General features: G+C 46.1%; 1 protein-coding gene across 1 annotated transcript; it reads right to left on the bottom strand.

Moving 5' to 3' along the window:
- Window positions 1–1,512: 1,512 nt before the first annotated feature.
- stx12 (syntaxin 12) lies at window positions 1,513–19,879 on the bottom strand. The gene is made up of 10 exons (XM_083645704.1): window positions 19,797–19,879; window positions 18,629–18,767; window positions 17,117–17,186; window positions 16,422–16,521; window positions 12,350–12,487; window positions 11,738–11,778; window positions 10,988–11,093; window positions 4,516–4,588; window positions 3,804–3,886; window positions 1,513–2,544 (listed from the first exon to the last, which is right to left on the bottom strand). The coding sequence occupies exons 2-10, from the start codon at window positions 18,726–18,728 to the stop codon at window positions 2,452–2,454; spliced, it is 804 nt and encodes a 267-aa protein (XP_083501830.1). The 5' UTR covers window positions 18,729–18,767; window positions 19,797–19,879; the 3' UTR covers window positions 1,513–2,451.
- Window positions 19,880–19,891: the final 12 nt, after the last annotated feature.

The raw sequence follows: 19,891 nt of genomic DNA, 5'->3' as shown, positions 1-19,891 counted from the left end.
CTATAATTAGAAACAGGAGAGACGGTAGAACATTTCACTTGGACCGAAATGTTAAAAAAAACAGCGGCTTAAAATAAATCTTATTTTTTCTTTGTTTTGGTCTGAGTGAAATGTTCTATGGTCTCTCTTGATTCTAAATATAGCTGAATCACTTGGTTTCACCAAGTAAAAATATTTTCATAAGCATTTTACGAAATGTCTATGGGAAAATAAATGGCGGATGAATTCCCTTGGTGCTATGCCTAAACCGGAAGAGGTCATGACTTTGGCTCTCTATAGGCCAGTGAAGCCAGCAGCACCACAGGACAGGAGAGCAGCTGTTGCATAACGGCAAACTGCATAAGCTGTGTCACTGAATCTGTGAAGCTTTGGCCTTACTGTCAGTGAGTGAACTGGAGTGACCCCGTTCCTTTTCCACTCTCAACACTGAGACAACACTCGAGTCCTGCCAGTGCCTCCTACCTCCTCCTACCTACCGCCTCCTCCTGCCTCCTACCTCCTACCTACCGCAGCGTTCACTTCATCTGGGCACATGGTCTCTGCACCACTTTGACATTGACAGTTACTAAAGTGGATTCTGTTTTTTTGTAGGATTCCCTAGAGCCAAAGAAAAGTCGTGTTTAGATGTATTGTGCAGAAAGCGTCTTTGAGGCCCTTTGGCCAGTAGTCTAGTGTTATCTGCCCAACAGATGAAAGTGTCGCATGAAGAGGGGTCTGTCAGTCAGTTGGCTGACATTACATATCTGTTGTGTTTTACAGTTCCATGACTTACTATTCATCATACTGATATGGGAGTTTTTCTTGTCCCACATTCTGCCACAGCAACACTCAAATTGTGTGCATTAACAAGAGAATTGAAGCAAAAAAAAGTAACACAAGTTACTTTCCCTAGTAATTAATTATGTTTTATGCAGTCATTTGTAAAGTAATTCAATTGCTTTTTGAGAAATCTTTATTTTTATATTTCAGTAACTTGCCCAACACTGCGCTTTAATTGGATAAATGAATGCGAGGCAATTAAGAAACAGCAGCGCTGTGTGTGCAACCAGCTAGCAGGTGCTGAGTGTGTGTTAGAGATGGAAATTTAAATTTAAACCTAGGGGCAATTTTTGCCCCTGAATCATGGTTTTTAGGGGCATTCTGAGATTTATTGGGACATTTTTGCCCTTGCCCCTGGCACAATTCCTACACATCGTTTCAGGAATGAAACATTATTAGCGTACAAGACAAATGTTGGGCTATTTGAGTCTCGGCCCTCAACAACACTCCTTACTTTCTCCACACGATCTCCAAAAGACATGAAGTGCCTGAGGATGTTGTTGCCTGTGTGATGTACATGTGGTCCCCGTCTAGCAAGTCAACCTGTGACTGAGGAGCGCTACTGCCACCTGCTGGTGTATGTCAGTCACCAATTTGATCAAGTACTGTGCAACACGCTTTGCACTGCATGGAGAAAATCAGAGGGAAAACTGATCAAACGTGTTTAAGACATTTATTTATGCATACTGACAGAAGTAATAGAAATCAATAAAAAACAGGTAGACATTTTGTTTGAAGACTGGAGTTGCATTTTACAGATATACTGTACTGTTGTTGTTTTTTTGCTGTCAAGAATATTCAGGACTTTGTAATATTTAAAAACATTTGATTTTATTCATAATAGTAATTAGTACTTTCCAGTTTATAACACTTATTTTACAACTACAACTGTCACACCAGGAGTACAGGTCCCATGTATTGAAGGCCAGGAACCAAGACTGACGTGCATGGTGTTATAATGCACTTCCTTAGAGCGGCTGGCTCTTACAATAGTGTTAATTTATGCTGATTACATCCATAGATGTTGTCATGTACACAGGCTGACTTAGCAAAATGATGCTAACATAACCTCACGTCACCTGAGCAATACAAGGACGACCACTTCAATGTGGCACTCTACACTGTTCCCATGAGAAGGTGCCAAAAACATAATTTACAGAAGAAGAAAAAACAGAGATGGATTTACATAAACAGCAAGCCTCCTGTTCCTTTGTTCATATTCATGTGCCCGTTCTTAAATAATTCAGAATAATATATTAGCCATAATCATTATTTGCGTTTAGAAATACAGTGGACGCTAGTGTTAGTGTGGTAAATAAGACGAGAAAATGAAATGAAGCAACCTCAGGATCTTAATCACTCCCATACCCCACCATCCTCTCCTTCATCTGTCTAAATATCTGTTGTTTTTTCAGCGACATGTTACAAAGAGGCTTGATTGAGTTCAGATGGGGATATGGTTGTCGTATATTTCCGCACCAAACATCCTTCTGATCAGATATCATCACTCCACCCAACCGCTCACCAGTGGTCGGCCTCTTCATAGAACATCTCTTCTTGCTCTTTGAGGGTGGGGGAGGGGGGCACAGTCAAATAAATATTGTTGTGACACAGGTAATGGAGCGCATGCAATTATTTCGCAGCGTAATAAATAATGATGATGAGTATGGCGAGCACGATGGTGACAACCATGGCTAGGATGCACATCTTCTTCCGGGACTTTTGCTATGAGAAAGAGCAGAGAGAGAAGCAGCGTTATTGATAGAGCTGTTGAATGGGAGGTGATGTACTACTAATAACACATTCTCAATACGCTACGCTACACACACACACACACACACACACACACACACACACACACACACACACACACACACACACACACACACACACACACACACACACACACACACACACACACACACAGTCTACTTACTCATTTTGGCCGCTCTTTTGTTTTCCTTTTTCTTTGTTCTTTTTTATTGTTTGCTCGTTTCTTTCCTCTTGTTTGTGTTTATATTGTTTGCTTTTGCTTTGTGACGATTCTTTTGAATACTGCTTTTCATTTCTGAAGTCCACTAAGAATTTCCTGTCTCTACCGGCACATGCTTTTTGTTGTTTTCCTTTATTTGTCTTTTTATTTGATTTCTTTCTTTGTTTTAATATGTGTGTGTTTGTGTGGGGGGGGGGAACTGGTTGCTGGTCTTCTATGTTCATTAGCACGAGACGAGCCACCAGCCAGATGCTGTCAGATATGCAAGCTGCTTGTAGATTTGCTAAAAGGTCATATATTGAGTGGCTGGTGAAATGTGAACATTCACTAGGCATTTGGTAACCTTGCTTGCAAGATGGATAACCTCGCGAGATCAAAAGGGATTCTCTCGACGTAATCCATCTTGTCATGCACAGGCAGTTAAGATGATTGGCCGAACCATGCCGGCCCGACGAATCAGCGGCAGCCTTAGGCGGGCTCAGTCTCGTCTGGGCAAGTAGTGGGTACATGGTCTTTGTAGTTCTTTTCACTCGTCAACATGGCTGCCGCCGCGGAAGTGACAGGCAGTCTGAATGAAATTGAATGTAACGTTCCCAATTCTATGTATTAAATTTTAAAAAACGACCCTCAATATTTGGGAAGGCTAAGCCACACAACTAGTTTGTTATAATCTAACTTCATGCTTCGAAAGGTGACTTTACGACGGTGAGGACTCAATCAATGAATACCACGGAGATCAGGCACAGGCACCTTCGGCGATCTGATTGGTTGAAGTTAACACCCACCAGCGGTGATAGACAGATGGGTCATCCAATCACCTGCCAAGTAGCTTGGAAAAAGTGCCCGCCTCCGTCAGCGGGTCTGGTTACTGCATTCCCAGATCGACTGGTTTAGTGAAACGTATGTGGAGCTATACCGTCCATCTGGCAGCGTCAGATTAGGCATTTGGCTGATTGACAAAAAAGTGAATGTTTCTCTGGTATGAACTCACCTGGTAGTAGGCTGCTCTCTGAAGCTGCTCTGTTCCTCGCTCTACATGGACCTCAGCATTCTCCACATTGGCCTCAATGCTATCTGTAGGGCAGCAGAGATAACTAGGTCAGCTAATGACCATTAACGCCCCCTCTGGTGTGGAGGGCAAACAGACCATATAAGCCAGTGACATGTGACGACGTTTCTATTTCTGACAAGTTCCACTTTCATCCGTTTTACATGTCAGCATCGCAAAACAATAGCTGGGTTTCCATCCAAATGTATCGCAACTTTTAATCGAATTTTCAGAAAGTCGGCAAAAGAAAATGCGAAATAATGCGCGTTTCCATCCACTGCTATTTTGCGAATTATAGAGCTGTCAATCACCTGGTGTTTGAGGCTGTCTGAGCTGCTGATCAGCTACTAGACCCAATATATATAATAATTTCTTGATGATCTACAAGTAGACAAAGGTACCATAACGCCATTTCTGGATTACCAGATGCGACTCGGCAAGCATAACGTTATAATCCACCGAGCAGATAGTAAGTGAATACAATTTCATTCAATTCTAGAAGTGAGTCGCCTTAAAGTTACTACTTTTTTTAAAGGCAACAAATTTAGATAATTTATTTAAGACTTTTTCAGACTCCAATGATCTGCAGATAACCTACTGGACTTTATGTATCAGAGAGAGAGTATTTGAAATAGAAAACACCACTGAAACTCACCGATCATCTCTCCCTGATCGTGGATCATCACTGCCAAGTCCTTGAAGATCTGGTTTACATCCATGATATCCGACTGAAATCAACAAAACGCAAGTTAACAGTCACTGTCCATATAACCACGATGCATCTTTAATCCTAAGAGATTGATGATTTATGTTCCAATTTCGTCCAAAAATAAATGTGTCTGTTTCAATGTGGTACTGCTCTGCTTCATCGGAATCTGTGAGCTTTCAGAAAACGTGCAGAATTACACAGAAAATGAACGCAGAGTACGGACAGAAAGCTCCGTCAATATGCATATCCAAATTTAACGTTGAGCATAAAGGTCCTTACACATCGGGAGCGTTTGTTTCGTGCGATTAATTCGCACGTCAATAATATTTTCCGAACCTATACCAGTCAATGCAACCGTGCATAACAACTGCGAAGTTTCACTGAGCGTTATTGCGGCGTTTATTTTTTCGAACCACGGTCGATTTTTCAGAAATTCGCTTCCGACGTGTACACATCTGTGGCTGTGATTGACAGGTGGGTCAAAACTCGCATCGCAATTTTGTGCCATATTTTCACATCGCTCTTAAAGATAACAATGTGTAAATGTGTGTATTGATGTGTAAGGAACTTAACTGGGCCTTAAGAAGGGCTGGCTGATAATTCAATAGTATCCTTTATGGTTGTGATGATATGGTGATTTGGGGATATCATGAATGAATTCTGCTGTATGAATTGATAACAGGCAAATTTGGTTTAAAATCGCTGAAAGAATGAGGTATAGTAGGAATATAATTTGATACCGTCTGTCACTGTCTGATATGATGTAGGTTGAACCCTGACCACAGTTATACACTGGAAAACCTCACATAACATATTTACACATTTTAATGTTACATTCAACTTTTTAAAGATCTGCTGTACATTAATTAATGAAAAGGCAGTATCAGTGTCATCGTGTACTGTATCAAAGAGTTGCGCTAACATTGAATAGGCGTGGTGTAGTCTCTCAAGGCAGTCTATCTCTTCCTTCCTGGTCCAGAGACAGTCTGTACTTCAGCCTGTTCAAATCTGGACACAATATTGCCACAACATATCTCCTATATGCAGCTCAAAACAGGTTGTCTGTATTTGCCTTCAAGTTGAACCCTAGTTGCATTGCTATCTATATAGTTATTTGCTGCAGCACCAACCCTATCTCCACTTCATCTTATCTTCAAAAGTGAACTGGAAAGAAAAGTGAAAGGTGGCAGTTCTCCTCATGTGTCTCTGGCCTGATTGTGTCTCTGGCCTGATTGTGTCCCTGTTTTAAAGCTAGAGACAGAGTAGGAAGTGGAGGCAGACCTCCCTGTTTTAAAGCTAGAGTCAGAGTAGGAAGTGGAGGCAGACCTCCCTGTTTTAAAGCTAGAGTCAGAGTAGGAAGTGGAGGCAGACCTCCCTGTTTTAAAGCTAGAGTCAGAGTAGGAAGTGGAGGCAGACCTCCCTGTTTTAAAGCTAGAGACAGAGTAGGAAGTGGAGGCAGACCTCCCTGTTTTAAAGCTAGAGTCAGAGTAGGAAGTGGAGGCAGACCTCCCTGTTTTAAAGCTAGAGACAGAGTAGGAAGTGGAGGCAGACCTCCCTGTTTTAAAGCTAGAGTCAGAGTAGGAAGTGGAGGCAGACCTCCCTGTTTTAAAGCTAGAGTCAGAGTAGGAAGTGGAGGCAGACCTCCCTGTTTTAAAGCTAGAGACAGAGTAGGAAGTGGAGGCAGACCTCCCTGTTTTAAAGCTAGAGTCAGAGTAGGAAGTGGAGGCAGACCTCCCTGTTTTAAAGCTAGAGTCAGAGTAGGAAGTGGAGGCAGACCTCCCTGTTTTAAAGCTAGAGTCAGAGTAGGAAGTGGAGGCAGACCTCCCTGTTTTAAAGCTAGAGTCAGAGTAGGAAGTGGAGGCAGACCTCCCTGTTTTAAAGCTAGAGTCAGAGTAGGAAGTGGAGGCAGACCTCCCTGTTTTAAAGCTAGAGACAGAGTAGGAAGTGGAGGCAGACCTCCCTGTTTTAAAGCTAGTCAGAGTAGGAAGTGGAGGCAGACCTCCCTGTTTTAAAGCTAGAGACAGAGTAGGAAGTGGAGGCAGACCTCCCTGTATTAAAGCTAGAGACAGAGTAGGAAGTGGAGGCAGACCTCCCTGTTTTAAAGCTAGAGTCAGAGTAGGAAGTGGAGGCAGACCTCCCTGTTTTAAAGCTAGAGTCAGAGTAGGAAGTGGAGGCAGACCTCCCTGTTTTAAAGCTAGAGTCAGAGTAGGAAGTGGAGGCAGACCTCCCTGTTTTAAAGCTAGAGTCAGAGTAGGAAGTGGAGGCAGACCTCCCTGTTTTAAAGCTAGAGACAGAGTAGGAAGTGGAGGCAGACCTCCCTGTTTTAAAGCTAGAGTCAGAGTAGGAAGTGGAGGCAGACCTCCCTGTTTTAAAGCTAGAGTCAGAGTAGGAAGTGGAGGCAGACCTCCCTGTTTTAAAGCTAGAGACAGAGTAGGAAGTGGAGGCAGACCTCCCTGTTTTAAAGCTAGAGTCAGAGTAGGAAGTGGAGGCAGACCTCCCTGTTTTAAAGCTAGAGACAGAGTAGGAAGTGGAGGCAGACCTCCTTGTATTAAAGCTAGAGACAGAGTAGGAAGTGGAGGCAGACCTCCCTGTTTTAAAGCTAGAGTCAGAGTAGGAAGTGGAGGCAGACCTCCCTGTTTTAAAGCTAGAGTCAGAGTAGGAAGTGGAGGCAGACCTCCCTGTTTTAAAGCTAGAGTCAGAGTAGGAAGTGGAGGCAGACCTCCCTGTTTTAAAGCTAGAGTCAGAGTAGGAAGTGGAGGCAGACCTCCCTGTTTTAAAGCTAGAGTCAGAGGAGGAAGTGGAGGCAGACCTCCCTGTTTTAAAGCTAGAGTCAGAGTAGGAAGTGGAGGCAGACCTCCCTGTTTTAAAGCTAGAGACAGAGTAGGAAGTGGAGGCAGACCTCCCTGTATTAAAGCTAGAGACAGAGTAGGAAGTGGAGGCAGACCTCCCTGTTTTAAAGCTAGAGTCAGAGTAGGAAGTGGAGGCAGACCTCCCTGTTTTAAAGCTAGAGTCAGAGTAGGAAGTGGAGGCAGACCTCCCTGTTTTAAAGCTAGAGACAGAGTAGGAAGTGGAGGCAGACCTCCCTGTATTAAAGCTAGAGTCAGAGTAGGAAGTGGAGGCAGACCTCCCTGTTTTAAAGCTAGAGACAGAGTAGGAAGTGGAGGCAGACCTCCCTGTTTTAAAGCTAGAGTCAGAGTAGGAAGTGGAGGCAGACCTCCCTGTTTTAAAGCTAGAGACAGAGTAGGAAGTGGAGGCAGACCTCCCTGTATTAAAGCTAGAGACAGAGTAGGAAGTGGAGGCAGACCTCCCTGTTTTAAAGCTAGAGTCAGAGTAGGAAGTGGAGGCAGACCTCCCTGTTTTAAAGCTAGAGTCAGAGTAGGAAGTGGAGGCAGACCTCCCTGTTTTAAAGCTAGAGTCAGAGTAGGAAGTGGAGGCAGACCTCCCTGTTTTAAAGCTAGAGTCAGAGTAGGAAGTGGAGGCAGACCTCCCTGTTTTAAAGCTAGAGACAGAGTAGGAAGTGGAGGCAGACCTCCCTGTTTTAAAGCTAGAGACAGAGTAGGAAGTGGAGGCAGACCTCCCTGTTTTAAAGCTAGAGTTAGAGTAGGAAGTGGAGGCAGACCTCCCTGTTTTAAAGCTAGAGTCAGAGTAGGAAGTGGAGGCAGACCTCCCTGTTTTAAAGCTAGAGTCAGAGTAGGAAGTGGAGGCAGACCTCCCTGTTTTAAAGCTAGAGACAGAGTAGGAAGTGGAGGCAGACCTCCCTGTTTTAAAGCTAGAGTCAGAGTAGGAAGTGGAGGCAGACCTCCCTGTTTTAAAGCTAGAGTCAGAGTAGGAAGTGGAGGCAGACCTCCCTGTTTTAAAGCTAGAGTCAGAGTAGGAAGTGGAGGCAGACCTCCCTGTTTTAAAGCTAGAGTCAGAGTAGGAAGTGGAGGCAGACCTCCCTGTTTTAAAGCTAGAGTCAGAGTAGGAAGTGGAGGCAGACCTCCCTGTTTTAAAGCTAGAGACAGAGTAGGAAGTGGAGGCAGACCTCCCTGTTTTAAAGCTAGAGTCAGAGTAGGAAGTGGAGGCAGACCTCCCTGTTTTAAAGCTAGAGACAGAGTAGGAAGTGGAGGCAGACCTCCCTGTATTAAAGCTAGAGACAGAGTAGGAAGTGGAGGCAGACCTCCCTGTTTTAAAGCTAGAGTCAGAGTAGGAAGTGGAGGCAGACCTCCCTGTTTTAAAGCTAGAGTCAGAGTAGGAAGTGGAGGCAGACCTCCCTGTTTTAAAGCTAGAGTCAGAGTAGGAAGTGGAGGCAGACCTCCCTGTTTTAAAGCTAGAGACAGAGTAGGAAGTGGAGGCAGACCTCCCTGTTTTAAAGCTAGAGTCAGAGTAGGAAGTGGAGGCAGACCTCCCTGTTTTAAAGCTAGAGACAGAGTAGGAAGTGGAGGCAGACCTCCCTGTTTTAAAGCTAGAGTCAGAGTAGGAAGTGGAGGCAGACCTCCCTGTTTTAAAGCTAGAGTTAGAGTAGGAAGTGGAGGCAGACCTCCCCTGTATTAAAGCTAGAGTCAGAGTAGGAAGTGGAGGCAGACCTCCCTGTTTTAAAGCTAGAGTCAGAGTAGGAAGTGGAGGCAGACCTCCCTGTTTTAAAGCTAGAGACAGAGTAGGAAGTGGAGGCAGACCTCCCTGTTTTAAAGCTAGAGTCAGAGTAGGAAGTGGAGGCAGACCTCCCTGTTTTAAAGCTAGAGACAGAGTAGGAAGTGGAGGCAGACCTCCCTGTATTAAAGCTAGAGACAGAGTAGGAAGTGGAGGCAGACCTCCCTGTTTTAAAGCTAGAGTCAGAGTAGGAAGTGGAGGCAGACCTCTCTGTTTTAAAGCTAGAGACAGAGTAGGAAGTGGAGGCAGACCTCCCTGTTTTAAAGCTAGAGTCAGAGTAGGAAGTGGAGGCAGACCTCCCTGTTTTAAAGCTAGAGACAGAGTAGGAAGTGGAGGCAGACCTCCCTGTTTTAAAGCTAGAGTCAGAGTAGGAAGTGGAGGCAGACCTCCCTGTTTTAAAGCTAGAGTTAGAGTAGGAAGTGGAGGCAGACCTCCCTGTTTTAAAGCTAGAGTCAGAGTAGGAAGTGGAGGCAGACCTCCCCTGTTTTAAAGCTAGAGACAGAGTAGGAAGTGGAGGCAGACCTCCCTGTTTTAAAGCTAGAGACAGAGTAGGAAGTGGAGGCAGACCTCCCTGTTTTAAAGCTAGAGTCAGAGTAGGAAGTGGAGGCAGACCTCCCTGTTTTAAAGCTAGAGTCAGAGTAGGAAGTGGAGGCAGACCTCCCTGTTTTAAAGCTAGAGTTAGAGTAGGAAGTGGAGGCAGACCTCCCTGTTTTAAAGCTAGAGACAGAGTAGGAAGTGGAGGCAGACCTCCCTGTTTTAAAGCTAGAGTCAGAGTAGGAAGTGGAGGCAGACCTCTCTGTTTTAAAGCTAGAGACAGAGTAGGAAGTGGAGGCAGACCTCCCTGTTTTAAAGCTAGAGTCAGAGTAGGAAGTGGAGGCAGACCTCCCTGTTTTAAAGCTAGAGACAGAGTAGGAAGTGGAGGCAGACCTCCCTGTTTTAAAGCTAGAGTCAGAGTAGGAAGTGGAGGCAGACCTCCCTGTTTTAAAGCTAGAGTTAGAGTAGGAAGTGGAGGCAGACCTCCCTGTTTTAAAGCTAGAGTCAGAGTAGGAAGTGGAGGCAGACCTCCCCTGTTTTAAAGCTAGAGACAGAGTAGGAAGTGGAGGCAGACCTCCCTGTTTTAAAGCTAGAGACAGAGTAGGAAGTGGAGGCAGACCTCCCTGTTTTAAAGCTAGAGTCAGAGTAGGAAGTGGAGGCAGACCTCCCTGTTTTAAAGCTAGAGTCAGAGTAGGAAGTGGAGGCAGACCTCCCTGTTTTAAAGCTAGAGTCAGAGTAGGAAGTGGAGGCAGACCTCCCTGTTTTAAAGCTAGAGTCAGAGTAGGAAGTGGAGGCAGACCTCCCTGTTTTAAAGCTAGAGTCAGAGTAGGAAGTGGAGGCAGACCTCCCTGTTTTAAAGCTAGAGACAGAGTAGGAAGTGGAGGCAGACCTCCCTGTTTTAAAGCTAGAGTCAGAGTAGGAAGTGGAGGCAGACCTCCCTGTTTTAAAGCTAGAGACAGAGTAGGAAGTGGAGGCAGACCTCCCTGTTTTAAAGCTAGAGTCAGAGTAGGAAGTGGAGGCAGACCTCCCTGTTTTAAAGCTAGAGACAGAGTAGGAAGTGGAGGCAGACCTCCCTGTTTTAAAGCTAGAGACAGAGTAGGAAGTGGAGGCAGACCTCCCTGTTTTAAAGCTAGAGTCAGAGTCAGAGTAGGAAGTGGAGGCAGACCTCCCTGTTTTAAAGCTAGAGACAGAGTAGGAAGTGGAGGCAGACCTCCCTGTTTTAAAGCTAGAGACAGAGTAGGAAGTGGAGGCAGACCTCCAGCTGTCTGATGTTGGTCTCTCTCTCCTTGATGAGCTCCAGGTCCTCCTCTGTGATGGCAGCCTCCTCTGTCTGGGTGGTCGTCTGGCCCCAGTCATCTTGGCTTCACACACAGACGACAACAATACTCAAACACATGACTAGTAGGCAGTGTTGTAATCAAGTCACTACATCTCGAGTCCAGGTCGAGTCTCAATTCCCCAGTGTTTCGAGGCCAAGTCCGAGTCAACAAAGAAGAGTCCGAGTTGAGTCAGAGTCAAGACCCCATTACCTGAGTCCAAGTCTGGAGTTGGCCTACTGAGCATGAGCGTGACTCATGCTCACATGTAGGTGGAACACATGTGTCTGCCCTTGCACAAAATTGAATAATGTCACAGTATTAATATAGCTATCAGTATCTTCTGACAAATTATTGGGGCCTCTTACCAAAAAAATAAAAAACAGTCTGTATCAAAATAAGTCTGAGTCCTCGTCTCCAATTCTGAGTCGGAATGCATGAATGTTCAAGTCCAAGTCAAGTCACGAGTCCTGAAAACGAGTCCAAGACTTGGACTGGAGTCGATTCGGACTCGACTACAACACTGCTAGTAGGACCTGAGTGAAGGACAGTGAAGTGAAGGACGGTGAGTGACCTGACCTGAGTGAAGGACAGTGAAGTGAAGGACGGTGAGTGACCTGACCTGAGTGAAGGACAGTGAAGTGAAGGACAGTGAGTGACCTGACCTGAGTGAAGGACAGTGGACTTACTTGTCAAAAGAAACCAGCTGTTCGTCATGTCCGTCTTCAGCCTGTAAGAGAAGAGAAGAGAAGAGGAGCAACAGAATCAACAGGCAGAAAAAGGAGGCATGAAAGCAGGAGCTGCTCTCTGAAGAAAGGATGTTTCTGCATCACATGGCCTAGAGATCCTACAGTGTCTCTGTCTTTTCACTCTGAATGGCGATACACGATGCAGTATTGTAGCGACTACTGGAGACAAAGTTAAAAAGTCGCTGAGAGGATGAGATATACAATATAAACAAGCACACAATAATGACTTTTCTCAATTCATCATAATTCACCATAAATCAATTCATGACTCTTACACAGTAGATAATATCTCAGTACTTTCTAGCAAAATGTTCAGTTGTAAGTCAAAGATGTGAGATGTCACAAGCACTTTGATTCAAAACACGTCTGTGATCAAAATAACATGTAAAGACAGGGTTTCCTTCCCTGACTATTGGTGCTTTCACAAAATATCAATATCCCTACAGACTCCTTCTCCTTATATGTGTGATATGAGCTTACAGACAGGCGAGAGCCAGCTCTGGCTCGGGCTACAGACAGTTAGTGTGTTTGATATGTGTGATATGAGCTTACAGACAGGCGAGAGCCGGCTCTGGCTCGAGCTACAGACTCCTTCTCCTTGTCGGCCGCGCGGCGTTGGACCGCTTGGAAGCTGTTCAGAGCTGCTGAGAAGTCGTTCATCAGACGCTCCCTCTGGAGCTTCTGCTGCCTCTGGAGGTCACAGAGGAGAGAGAGAGAGAGAGAGAAGAGGAGAGAGAGAGCACAGAGGAGAGAGAGCAGAGGAGAGAGAGAGATAGGTCACAGAGGAGAGAGAGAGAAGAGGAGAGAGAGGTCACAGAGGAGAGAGAGCAGAGGAGAGAGAGAGCAGAGGAGAGAGAGCAGAGGAGAGAGAGAGCACAGAGGAGAGAGCAGAGGAGAGAGAGAGCACAGAGGAGAGAGAGAGAGAGAAGAGGAGAGAGAGGTCACAGAGGAGAGAGAGGTCACAGAGGAGAGAGATAGGTCACAGAGGAGAGAGAGAGGTCACAGAGAGGGAGAGAGAGAGAGAGGTCACAGAGGAGAGAGAGGTCACAGAGGAGAGAGGGAGAGAGAGAGGTCACAGAGGAGAGAGAGGGAGAGAGAGGTCACAGAGGAGAGAGAGAGGTCACAGAGGAGAGGGAGAGAGAGGTTCCCAGAGGAGAGGGAGAGAGAGATATAGTTTGTAATTAGATTACATTCATGGTAAGGTAATTATGCCAAAATGAGCTTTTATTCTCCTCATTTGCTTCTAATAGATTTGATAACATTGAAATTACACAGAAACTCCTCCCTCATGTTCGTTCAATGCTGTAGCTCCCCGAACATGTGACTCACTCAGCTGACGTCAACAAGTATAATATAACATAGATAAGGAGATAACAGGACAGAGTGAAAGTTATTACCAGGTATCTGCACTACATTCTCTCCTTGGACTAACTTCTAGTCATTGAAATCCTAGTGAAATCACACAATTGACTCATTTTGCTGGGGACTCCCCTGTGACCCCTCGTCAAGCTGACATTCGAGTATAGAGGTGTAGCTGCCGCTGACAACGCTCCAAGTCCAGGCTGACGTTGTAGCATGTTTTCCACATTAGTGTCGACTGTAGAGGCAGAAAGAGTGATGCTGTAGTCCTGTTTCACACTCACCACCAGGGGGGTGAGGGGGATGTAGGCAGAGGTACAGTACCGACCGAGTCTACTGACCTGCTCTGAGGGGGATGTAGGCAGAGGTACTGAGCCTACTGACCTGCTCTGAGGGGGATGTAGGCAGAGGTACTGAGCCTACTGACCTGCTCTGAGGGGGATGTAGGTAGAGGTACTGAGTCTACTGACCTGCTCTGAGGGTGATGTAGGTAGAGGTACTGAGTCTACTGACCTGCTCTGAGGGTGATGTAGGTAGAGAGACTGAGCCTACTGACCTGCTCTGAGGGTGATGTAGGTAGAGGTACTGAGTCTACTGACCTGCTCTGAGGGTGATGTAGGTAGAGGTACTGAGTCTACTGACCTGCTCTGAGGGTGATGTAGGTAGAGGTACTGAGCCTACTGACCTGCTCTGAGGGTGATGTAGGTAGAGGTACTGAGTCTACTGACCTGCTCTGAGGGTGATGTAGGTAGAGAGACTGAGCCTACTGACCTGCTCTGAGGGTGATGTAGGTAGAGAGACTGAGCCTACTGACCTGCTCTGAGGGTGATGTAGGTAGAGGTACTGAGCCTACTGACCTGCTCTGAGGGTGATGTAGGTAGAGGTACTGAGTCTACTGACCTGCTCTGAGGGTGATGTAGGTAGAGGTACTGAGTCTACTGACCTGCTCTGAGGAGGATGTAGGTAGAGGTACTGAGTCTACTGACCTGCTCTGAGGGTGATGTAGGTAGAGGTACTGAGTCTACTGACCTGCTCTGAGGGTGATGTAGGTAGAGAGACTGAGCCTACTGACCTGCTCTGAGGGTGATGTAGGTAGAGGTACTGAGTCTACTGACCTGCTCTGAGGGTGATGTAGGTAGAGGTACTGAGTCTACTGACCTGCTCTGAGGGTGATGTAGGTAGAGGTACTGAGCCTACTGACCTGCTCTGAGGGTGATGTAGGTAGAGGTACTGAGTCTACTGACCTGCTCTGAGGGTGATGTAGGTAGAGAGACTGAGCCTACTGACCTGCTCTGAGGGTGATGTAGGTAGAGAGACTGAGCCTACTGACCTGCTCTGAGGGTGATGTAGGTAGAGGTACTGAGCCTACTGACCTGCTCTGAGGGTGATGTAGGTAGAGGTACTGAGTCTACTGACCTGCTCTGAGGGTGATGTAGGTAGAGGTACTGAGTCTACTGACCTGCTCTGAGGGTGATGTAGGTAGAGGTACTGAGTCTACTGACCTGCTCTGAGGGTGATGTAGGTAGAGAGACTGAGCCTACTGACCTGCTCTGAGGGTGATGTAGGTAGAGAGACTGAGCCTACTGACCTGCTCTGAGGGGGATGTAGGTAGAGGTACTGAGCCTACTGACCTGCTATGAGGGGGATGTAGGTAGAGGTACTGAGTCTACTGACCTGCTCTGAGGGGGATGTAGGTAGAGAGACTGAGCCTACTGACCTGCTCTGAGGAGGATGTATGCAGAGGTACTGAGTCTACTGACCTGCTCTGAGGGGGATGTAGGCAGAGGTACTGAGTCTACTGACCTGCTCTGAGGGGGATGTAGGTAGAGGTACCGAGTCTACTGACCTGCTCTGAGGGGGATGTAGGCAGAGGTACTGAGCCTACTGACCTGCTCTGAGGGGGATGTAGGTAGAGGTACTGAGCCTACTGACCTGCTCTGAGGGGGATGTAGGTAGAGGTACTGAGCCTACTGACCTGCTCTGAGGGGGATGTAGGTAGAGGTACTGAGTCTACTGACCTGCTCTGAGGGGGATGTAGGTAGAGGTACTGAGTCTACTGACCTGCTCTGAGGGTGATGTAGGTAGAGGTACTGAGCCTACTGACCTGCTCTGAGGAGGATGTATGCAGAGGTACTGAGTCTACTGACCTGCTCTGAGGGTGATGTAGGTAGAGGTACTGAGTCTACTGACCTGCTCTGAGGGTGATGTAGGTAGAGAGACTGAGCCTACTGACCTGCTCTGAGGGGGATGTAGGTAGAGAGACTGAGCCTACTGACCTGCTCTGAGGGGGATGTAGGTAGAGGTACTGAGTCTACTGACCTGCTCTGAGGGGGATGTAGGTAGAGAGACTGAGTCTACTGACCTGCTCTGAGGGTGATGTAGGCAGAGGTACCGAGTCTACTGACCTGCTCTGAGGGGGATGTAGGTAGAGGTACTGAGCCTACTGACCTGCTCTGAGGGTTATGTAGGTAGAGAGACTGAGTCTACTGACCTGCTCTGAGGGGGATGTAGGTAGAGAGACTGAGCCTACTGACCTGCTCTGAGGGGGATGTAGGTAGAGGTACTGAGTCTACTGACCTGCTCTGAGGGGGATGTAGGTAGAGGTACTGAGCCTACTGACCTGCTCTGAGGGGGATGTAGGTAGAGGTACTGAGCCTACTGACCTGCTCTGAGGGGGATGTAGGCAGAGGTACTGAGCCTACTGACCTGCTCTGAGGGGGATGTAGGTAGAGGTACTGAGTCTACTGACCTGCTCTGAGGGTTATGTAGGTAGAGAGACTGAGTCTACTGACCTGCTCTGAGGGGGATGTAGGTAGAGAGACTGAGCCTACTGACCTGCTCTGAGGGGGATGTAGGTAGAGGTACTGAGTCTACTGACCTGCTCTGAGGGGGATGTAGGTAGAGGTACTGAGCCTACTGACCTGCTCTGAGGGGGATGTAGGTAGAGGTACTGAGCCTACTGACCTGCTCTGAGGGGGATGTAGGCAGAGGTACTGAGCCTACTGACCTGCTCTGAGGGGGATGTAGGTAGAGGTACTGAGCCTACTGACCTGCTCTGAGGGGGATGTAGGTAGAGAGACTGAGTCTACTGACCTGCTCTGAGGGGGATGTAGGCAGAGGTACTGAGCCTACTGACCTGCTCTGAGGGGGGTGTAGGTAGAGGTACTGAGTCTACTGACCTGCTCTGAGGGGGATGTAGGCAGAGGTACTGAGCCTACTGACCTGCTCTGAGGGGGATGTAGGTAGAGGTACTGAGTCTACTGACCTGCTCTGAGGGGGATGTAGGCAGAGGTACCGAGCCTAACTCCTTCAGGTGTTTGTTGGTTTCTTTGGCCAGCTGGTTGGTGTAGTGCTGTATCTGCTGCCTGTGAACACACAGGGAGGTTCATGAGAGGAGACAGCCGGTGAATCTGAGGAGTCTCTTACTCCTGCTTCACCTGCTTCACTGACTGCATTTACATGGACATGGCTATCCCGGTTAGGACTGGGTTTTTGAAGTATCCCGTTTATGTGTTGGTCCATGTAGACATCATATCCGGATTTCAGGGTTTTGAGAAACCCGTTTATGATAGTTGGAGTACTCCAAAAGAAACCAGGTGCATGTATAAATCTTATCCTGGTTTCTGACCGCTGCGGCAGAGTAACAATTTCAAAATTGCCGGTTTGTGTTGTCAAGATCACAGACGCCTGTGCAAATAGCATGCAGTAATCGGTAACCAGGACACTAGTATTTATCATAAATACAGGGATATGAATAATCTGCTTTCTTTGTGTTCCATGTAAACGTCATATCCCCAAGACCCCACTATGACCAAAAGCAGGATCAGCCTCATAATGGAGACACTCATGTCCATTATGATATCAACACAGTGAGGAAAGCTGAGCAGAAGACAGAGGTGTTAAGAGATGGAGAATGTGTGTGAGTGGATTTAGGGAGATGATGCTGACAGTGACACTTACAGTCGATCCTGAAGTTCACTGGTGTCCTGTCTGGTCCCCAGCTGGCCCACCATGTTCTTGATCTGAGCAGCTGTCAGGAGAAAGAGCAACAAGCACATACCATAAAGCACTGATTCATACAAGCACATACCATAAAGCACTCCAGTGTTTCCCCTAGAAAAACTTTCAGGCCTGGAGGGATTTCGAAACGCATCCCGACCGCAATGGCGGGGGCCCTCACTGGCGACACTAAACTTTTAGCTAACCTGTTCGCATCGGCATCCCAAGTATCATCATACTATTATGGGATGCGATGCGAACAGTTGTATTATGGGATGTGCGTTTCCCAGGCAACGACACACGTTGACAGGTTTTGGAACAGCGGCGCACGCTGGCACAATGCTCCTAAAAGCAAAATGCTTGTTGTTTTGAATGATTTGGCATCTCCTATTACTGCCGAGACCAGTATTGTTGTATTGTAATAATATGCCATAAAGGTTTATTGAAATTTTGGTGAGAGCAGGGAAAAAAACAAAAGAAAAACTATTATTTTTCTGGGTTAGGGTTAGGGTTAACATCACTGAATGCAACTGTAAGATGGCAACAGATAGCCTATTTGACTTTGGCAACATTGTGCATTTATTGAACTTGAAAAAACTTTCTTTGAACTTTGAATATATTTGAACTGAAAAAGAGAAATAAGTTAAAAAAGAATAAGTAAATGGACTAAAATAAATTGTATATATTTTTTATATCGGTTATCTTGTTTTCATAATTGTGGGAAGCCAGAAATGTGATTAATTGTACAGCCTTAATGCTATTTGTCATTTAATTAGCCTGTAATTTGTCATTTACCGTTGAAGTAGTAGTCGCCCTATTGTTTTTGGGGATGTTTTTTGGAGTTAGGTGGTCCCCGAGGTTTTTTTTATTGGTTAAGTGGTCCTTGGTCTGAAAAAGTTTGAGAAACACTGTTCTAGACCTATACTGGTACCGGCCGCCACAGTGGTGATCTAATATGCTGTGGCTTCGCTATAGAGACCTGGCAGACCACAGTGGCGATCTAATATGCTGTGGCTTCGCTATAGAGACCTGGCAGACCACAGTGGCGATCTAATATGCTGTGGCTTCGCTATAGAGACCTGGCAGACCACAGTGGTGATCTAATATGCTGTAGCTTCGCTATAGAGACCTGGCAGACCGTCCATCTTTTATATGTCCATGTTTCATCATTGTAAAATAGGCCTAAATAATTCCATTTTCGATCGGGGTGTTTTGAGAGGGGGGTCGGTCTTGCGTGGGACCCTTACGTCACCTCACAACTTGGTTTTCACTTTGAGAAACATGTTGAAGAGGCTGCGTGAGAGAGCTAAGTCTTCAAAAAACTAAAATATATGGATCCTAACCCATAAGTTAAATAAAAATGGGTACAAAATGAATATTGGGGGGGGAAATGGATCGGTCCTAATACAGTAGCAACAACACATGGGAAACAGAGGTGCTCATACAGCACAGGAGCAGTTCACAGTGACTTACTGTTCTGTGTGATCTTCTGGATGTTGGAGCTGCATGTCTGGATGAGGGAGTTGAAGTCCCGTGGCATGGGCCGGAAGCTGTCTGCTTTGCCGTAAGACATGTCTGCTGTTGTTCCTTGGGCTTTGGCTGCAAACTGTCTCTGCACAAATATGAATTAAAGACTTACAAAGGGGATCCTAATCAACTTTGGGACAGTGTAGGAAATAAAAAAAAAAACATTCTGGGGCAGGTTGCCCCCACTCAGACTGTCGAAAAACTGGGGGCATTTACAAAATTTGGGGGGCCCTTCGATACATTGCTAAAGTGTAGTGTGAACAACAGCGCTGTGTGTGTGTGTGTGTGTGGCAACCAGCTTGCAGGTGCTGAGTTTGTGTTAGAGATGGAAATGGAAATTAAATTAATTGAATGAAAATAAATCAAAATATTGAGGGCAATATTTGCCCCTGGATCATGGTTTCTAGTTTTCTTGTTTGGGTTTTTTGTTTCTTGGGGCAATCCTACACTCTTTTTTGGAATCCGTCTCCAAGCTGTATGCGAGATACCATAACACTTATAAGGTAGGCCCAATGCGTAATCATTTAAGCGACGACCTGAATACAGCTGACGTTAGCTAAGTGATATCCTCAGGATATCACTTAGCTAACGTCAGCTGTAATCTTCTGTGACACACGAAGATGGAGAGATATGACTAGCTCAGTGTTGTGTGTGTGTGCCAAGTTGCCAACTTCACCTTCCAGAGACAAGTGGCGTTGCTTATAATAATGTGATAATAATAGCTGATAGATAATATCTGATAATAGCTTGGTGCGGTTAATTAATTTGTGTTGGCTAACCGGGTTAACACTGGATCAATTAACGTTAAATCGGTCGACCTAAAAAAACAAAACGTGTTGTATATTAGCTAAATGTATCTGAAGTGATGTCTTAGCTGAGCGCCGCTGCTTTGCATTGGATACACTGTAACTATTAAGCCAGTTAGCTGTCTGCCAGCTGTGTTGCTTCCTGTCTAACTAACGCTAACTTGTTAGCTTTGAGCTAAACAGATACCGTTAGTTAGCTAGCTTACAGACAGCTAACGTTACTTCTTGTTCCCTCATGAGGAAGAAAAGGTATCATGATATTGAGTAAAGCTAAAGGGTACAACTGTCAAAGACGAAGTGATACTTGCTTATTGTCTGAACACAAATATCGGCGTAGTCTCCTGTGTTGTTCGTCCAGCCGTCAGAGGCTACTTGTCTGTTGGGTGACGTCACTGTCACTGCG

This window comes from Poromitra crassiceps (assembly GCF_964638095.1).
Source record: "Poromitra crassiceps genome assembly, chromosome: 11".
Taxonomy (NCBI): domain Eukaryota; kingdom Metazoa; phylum Chordata; class Actinopteri; order Beryciformes; family Melamphaidae; genus Poromitra; species Poromitra crassiceps.
This window is presented reverse-complemented; position numbering and strand designations above follow the sequence as displayed.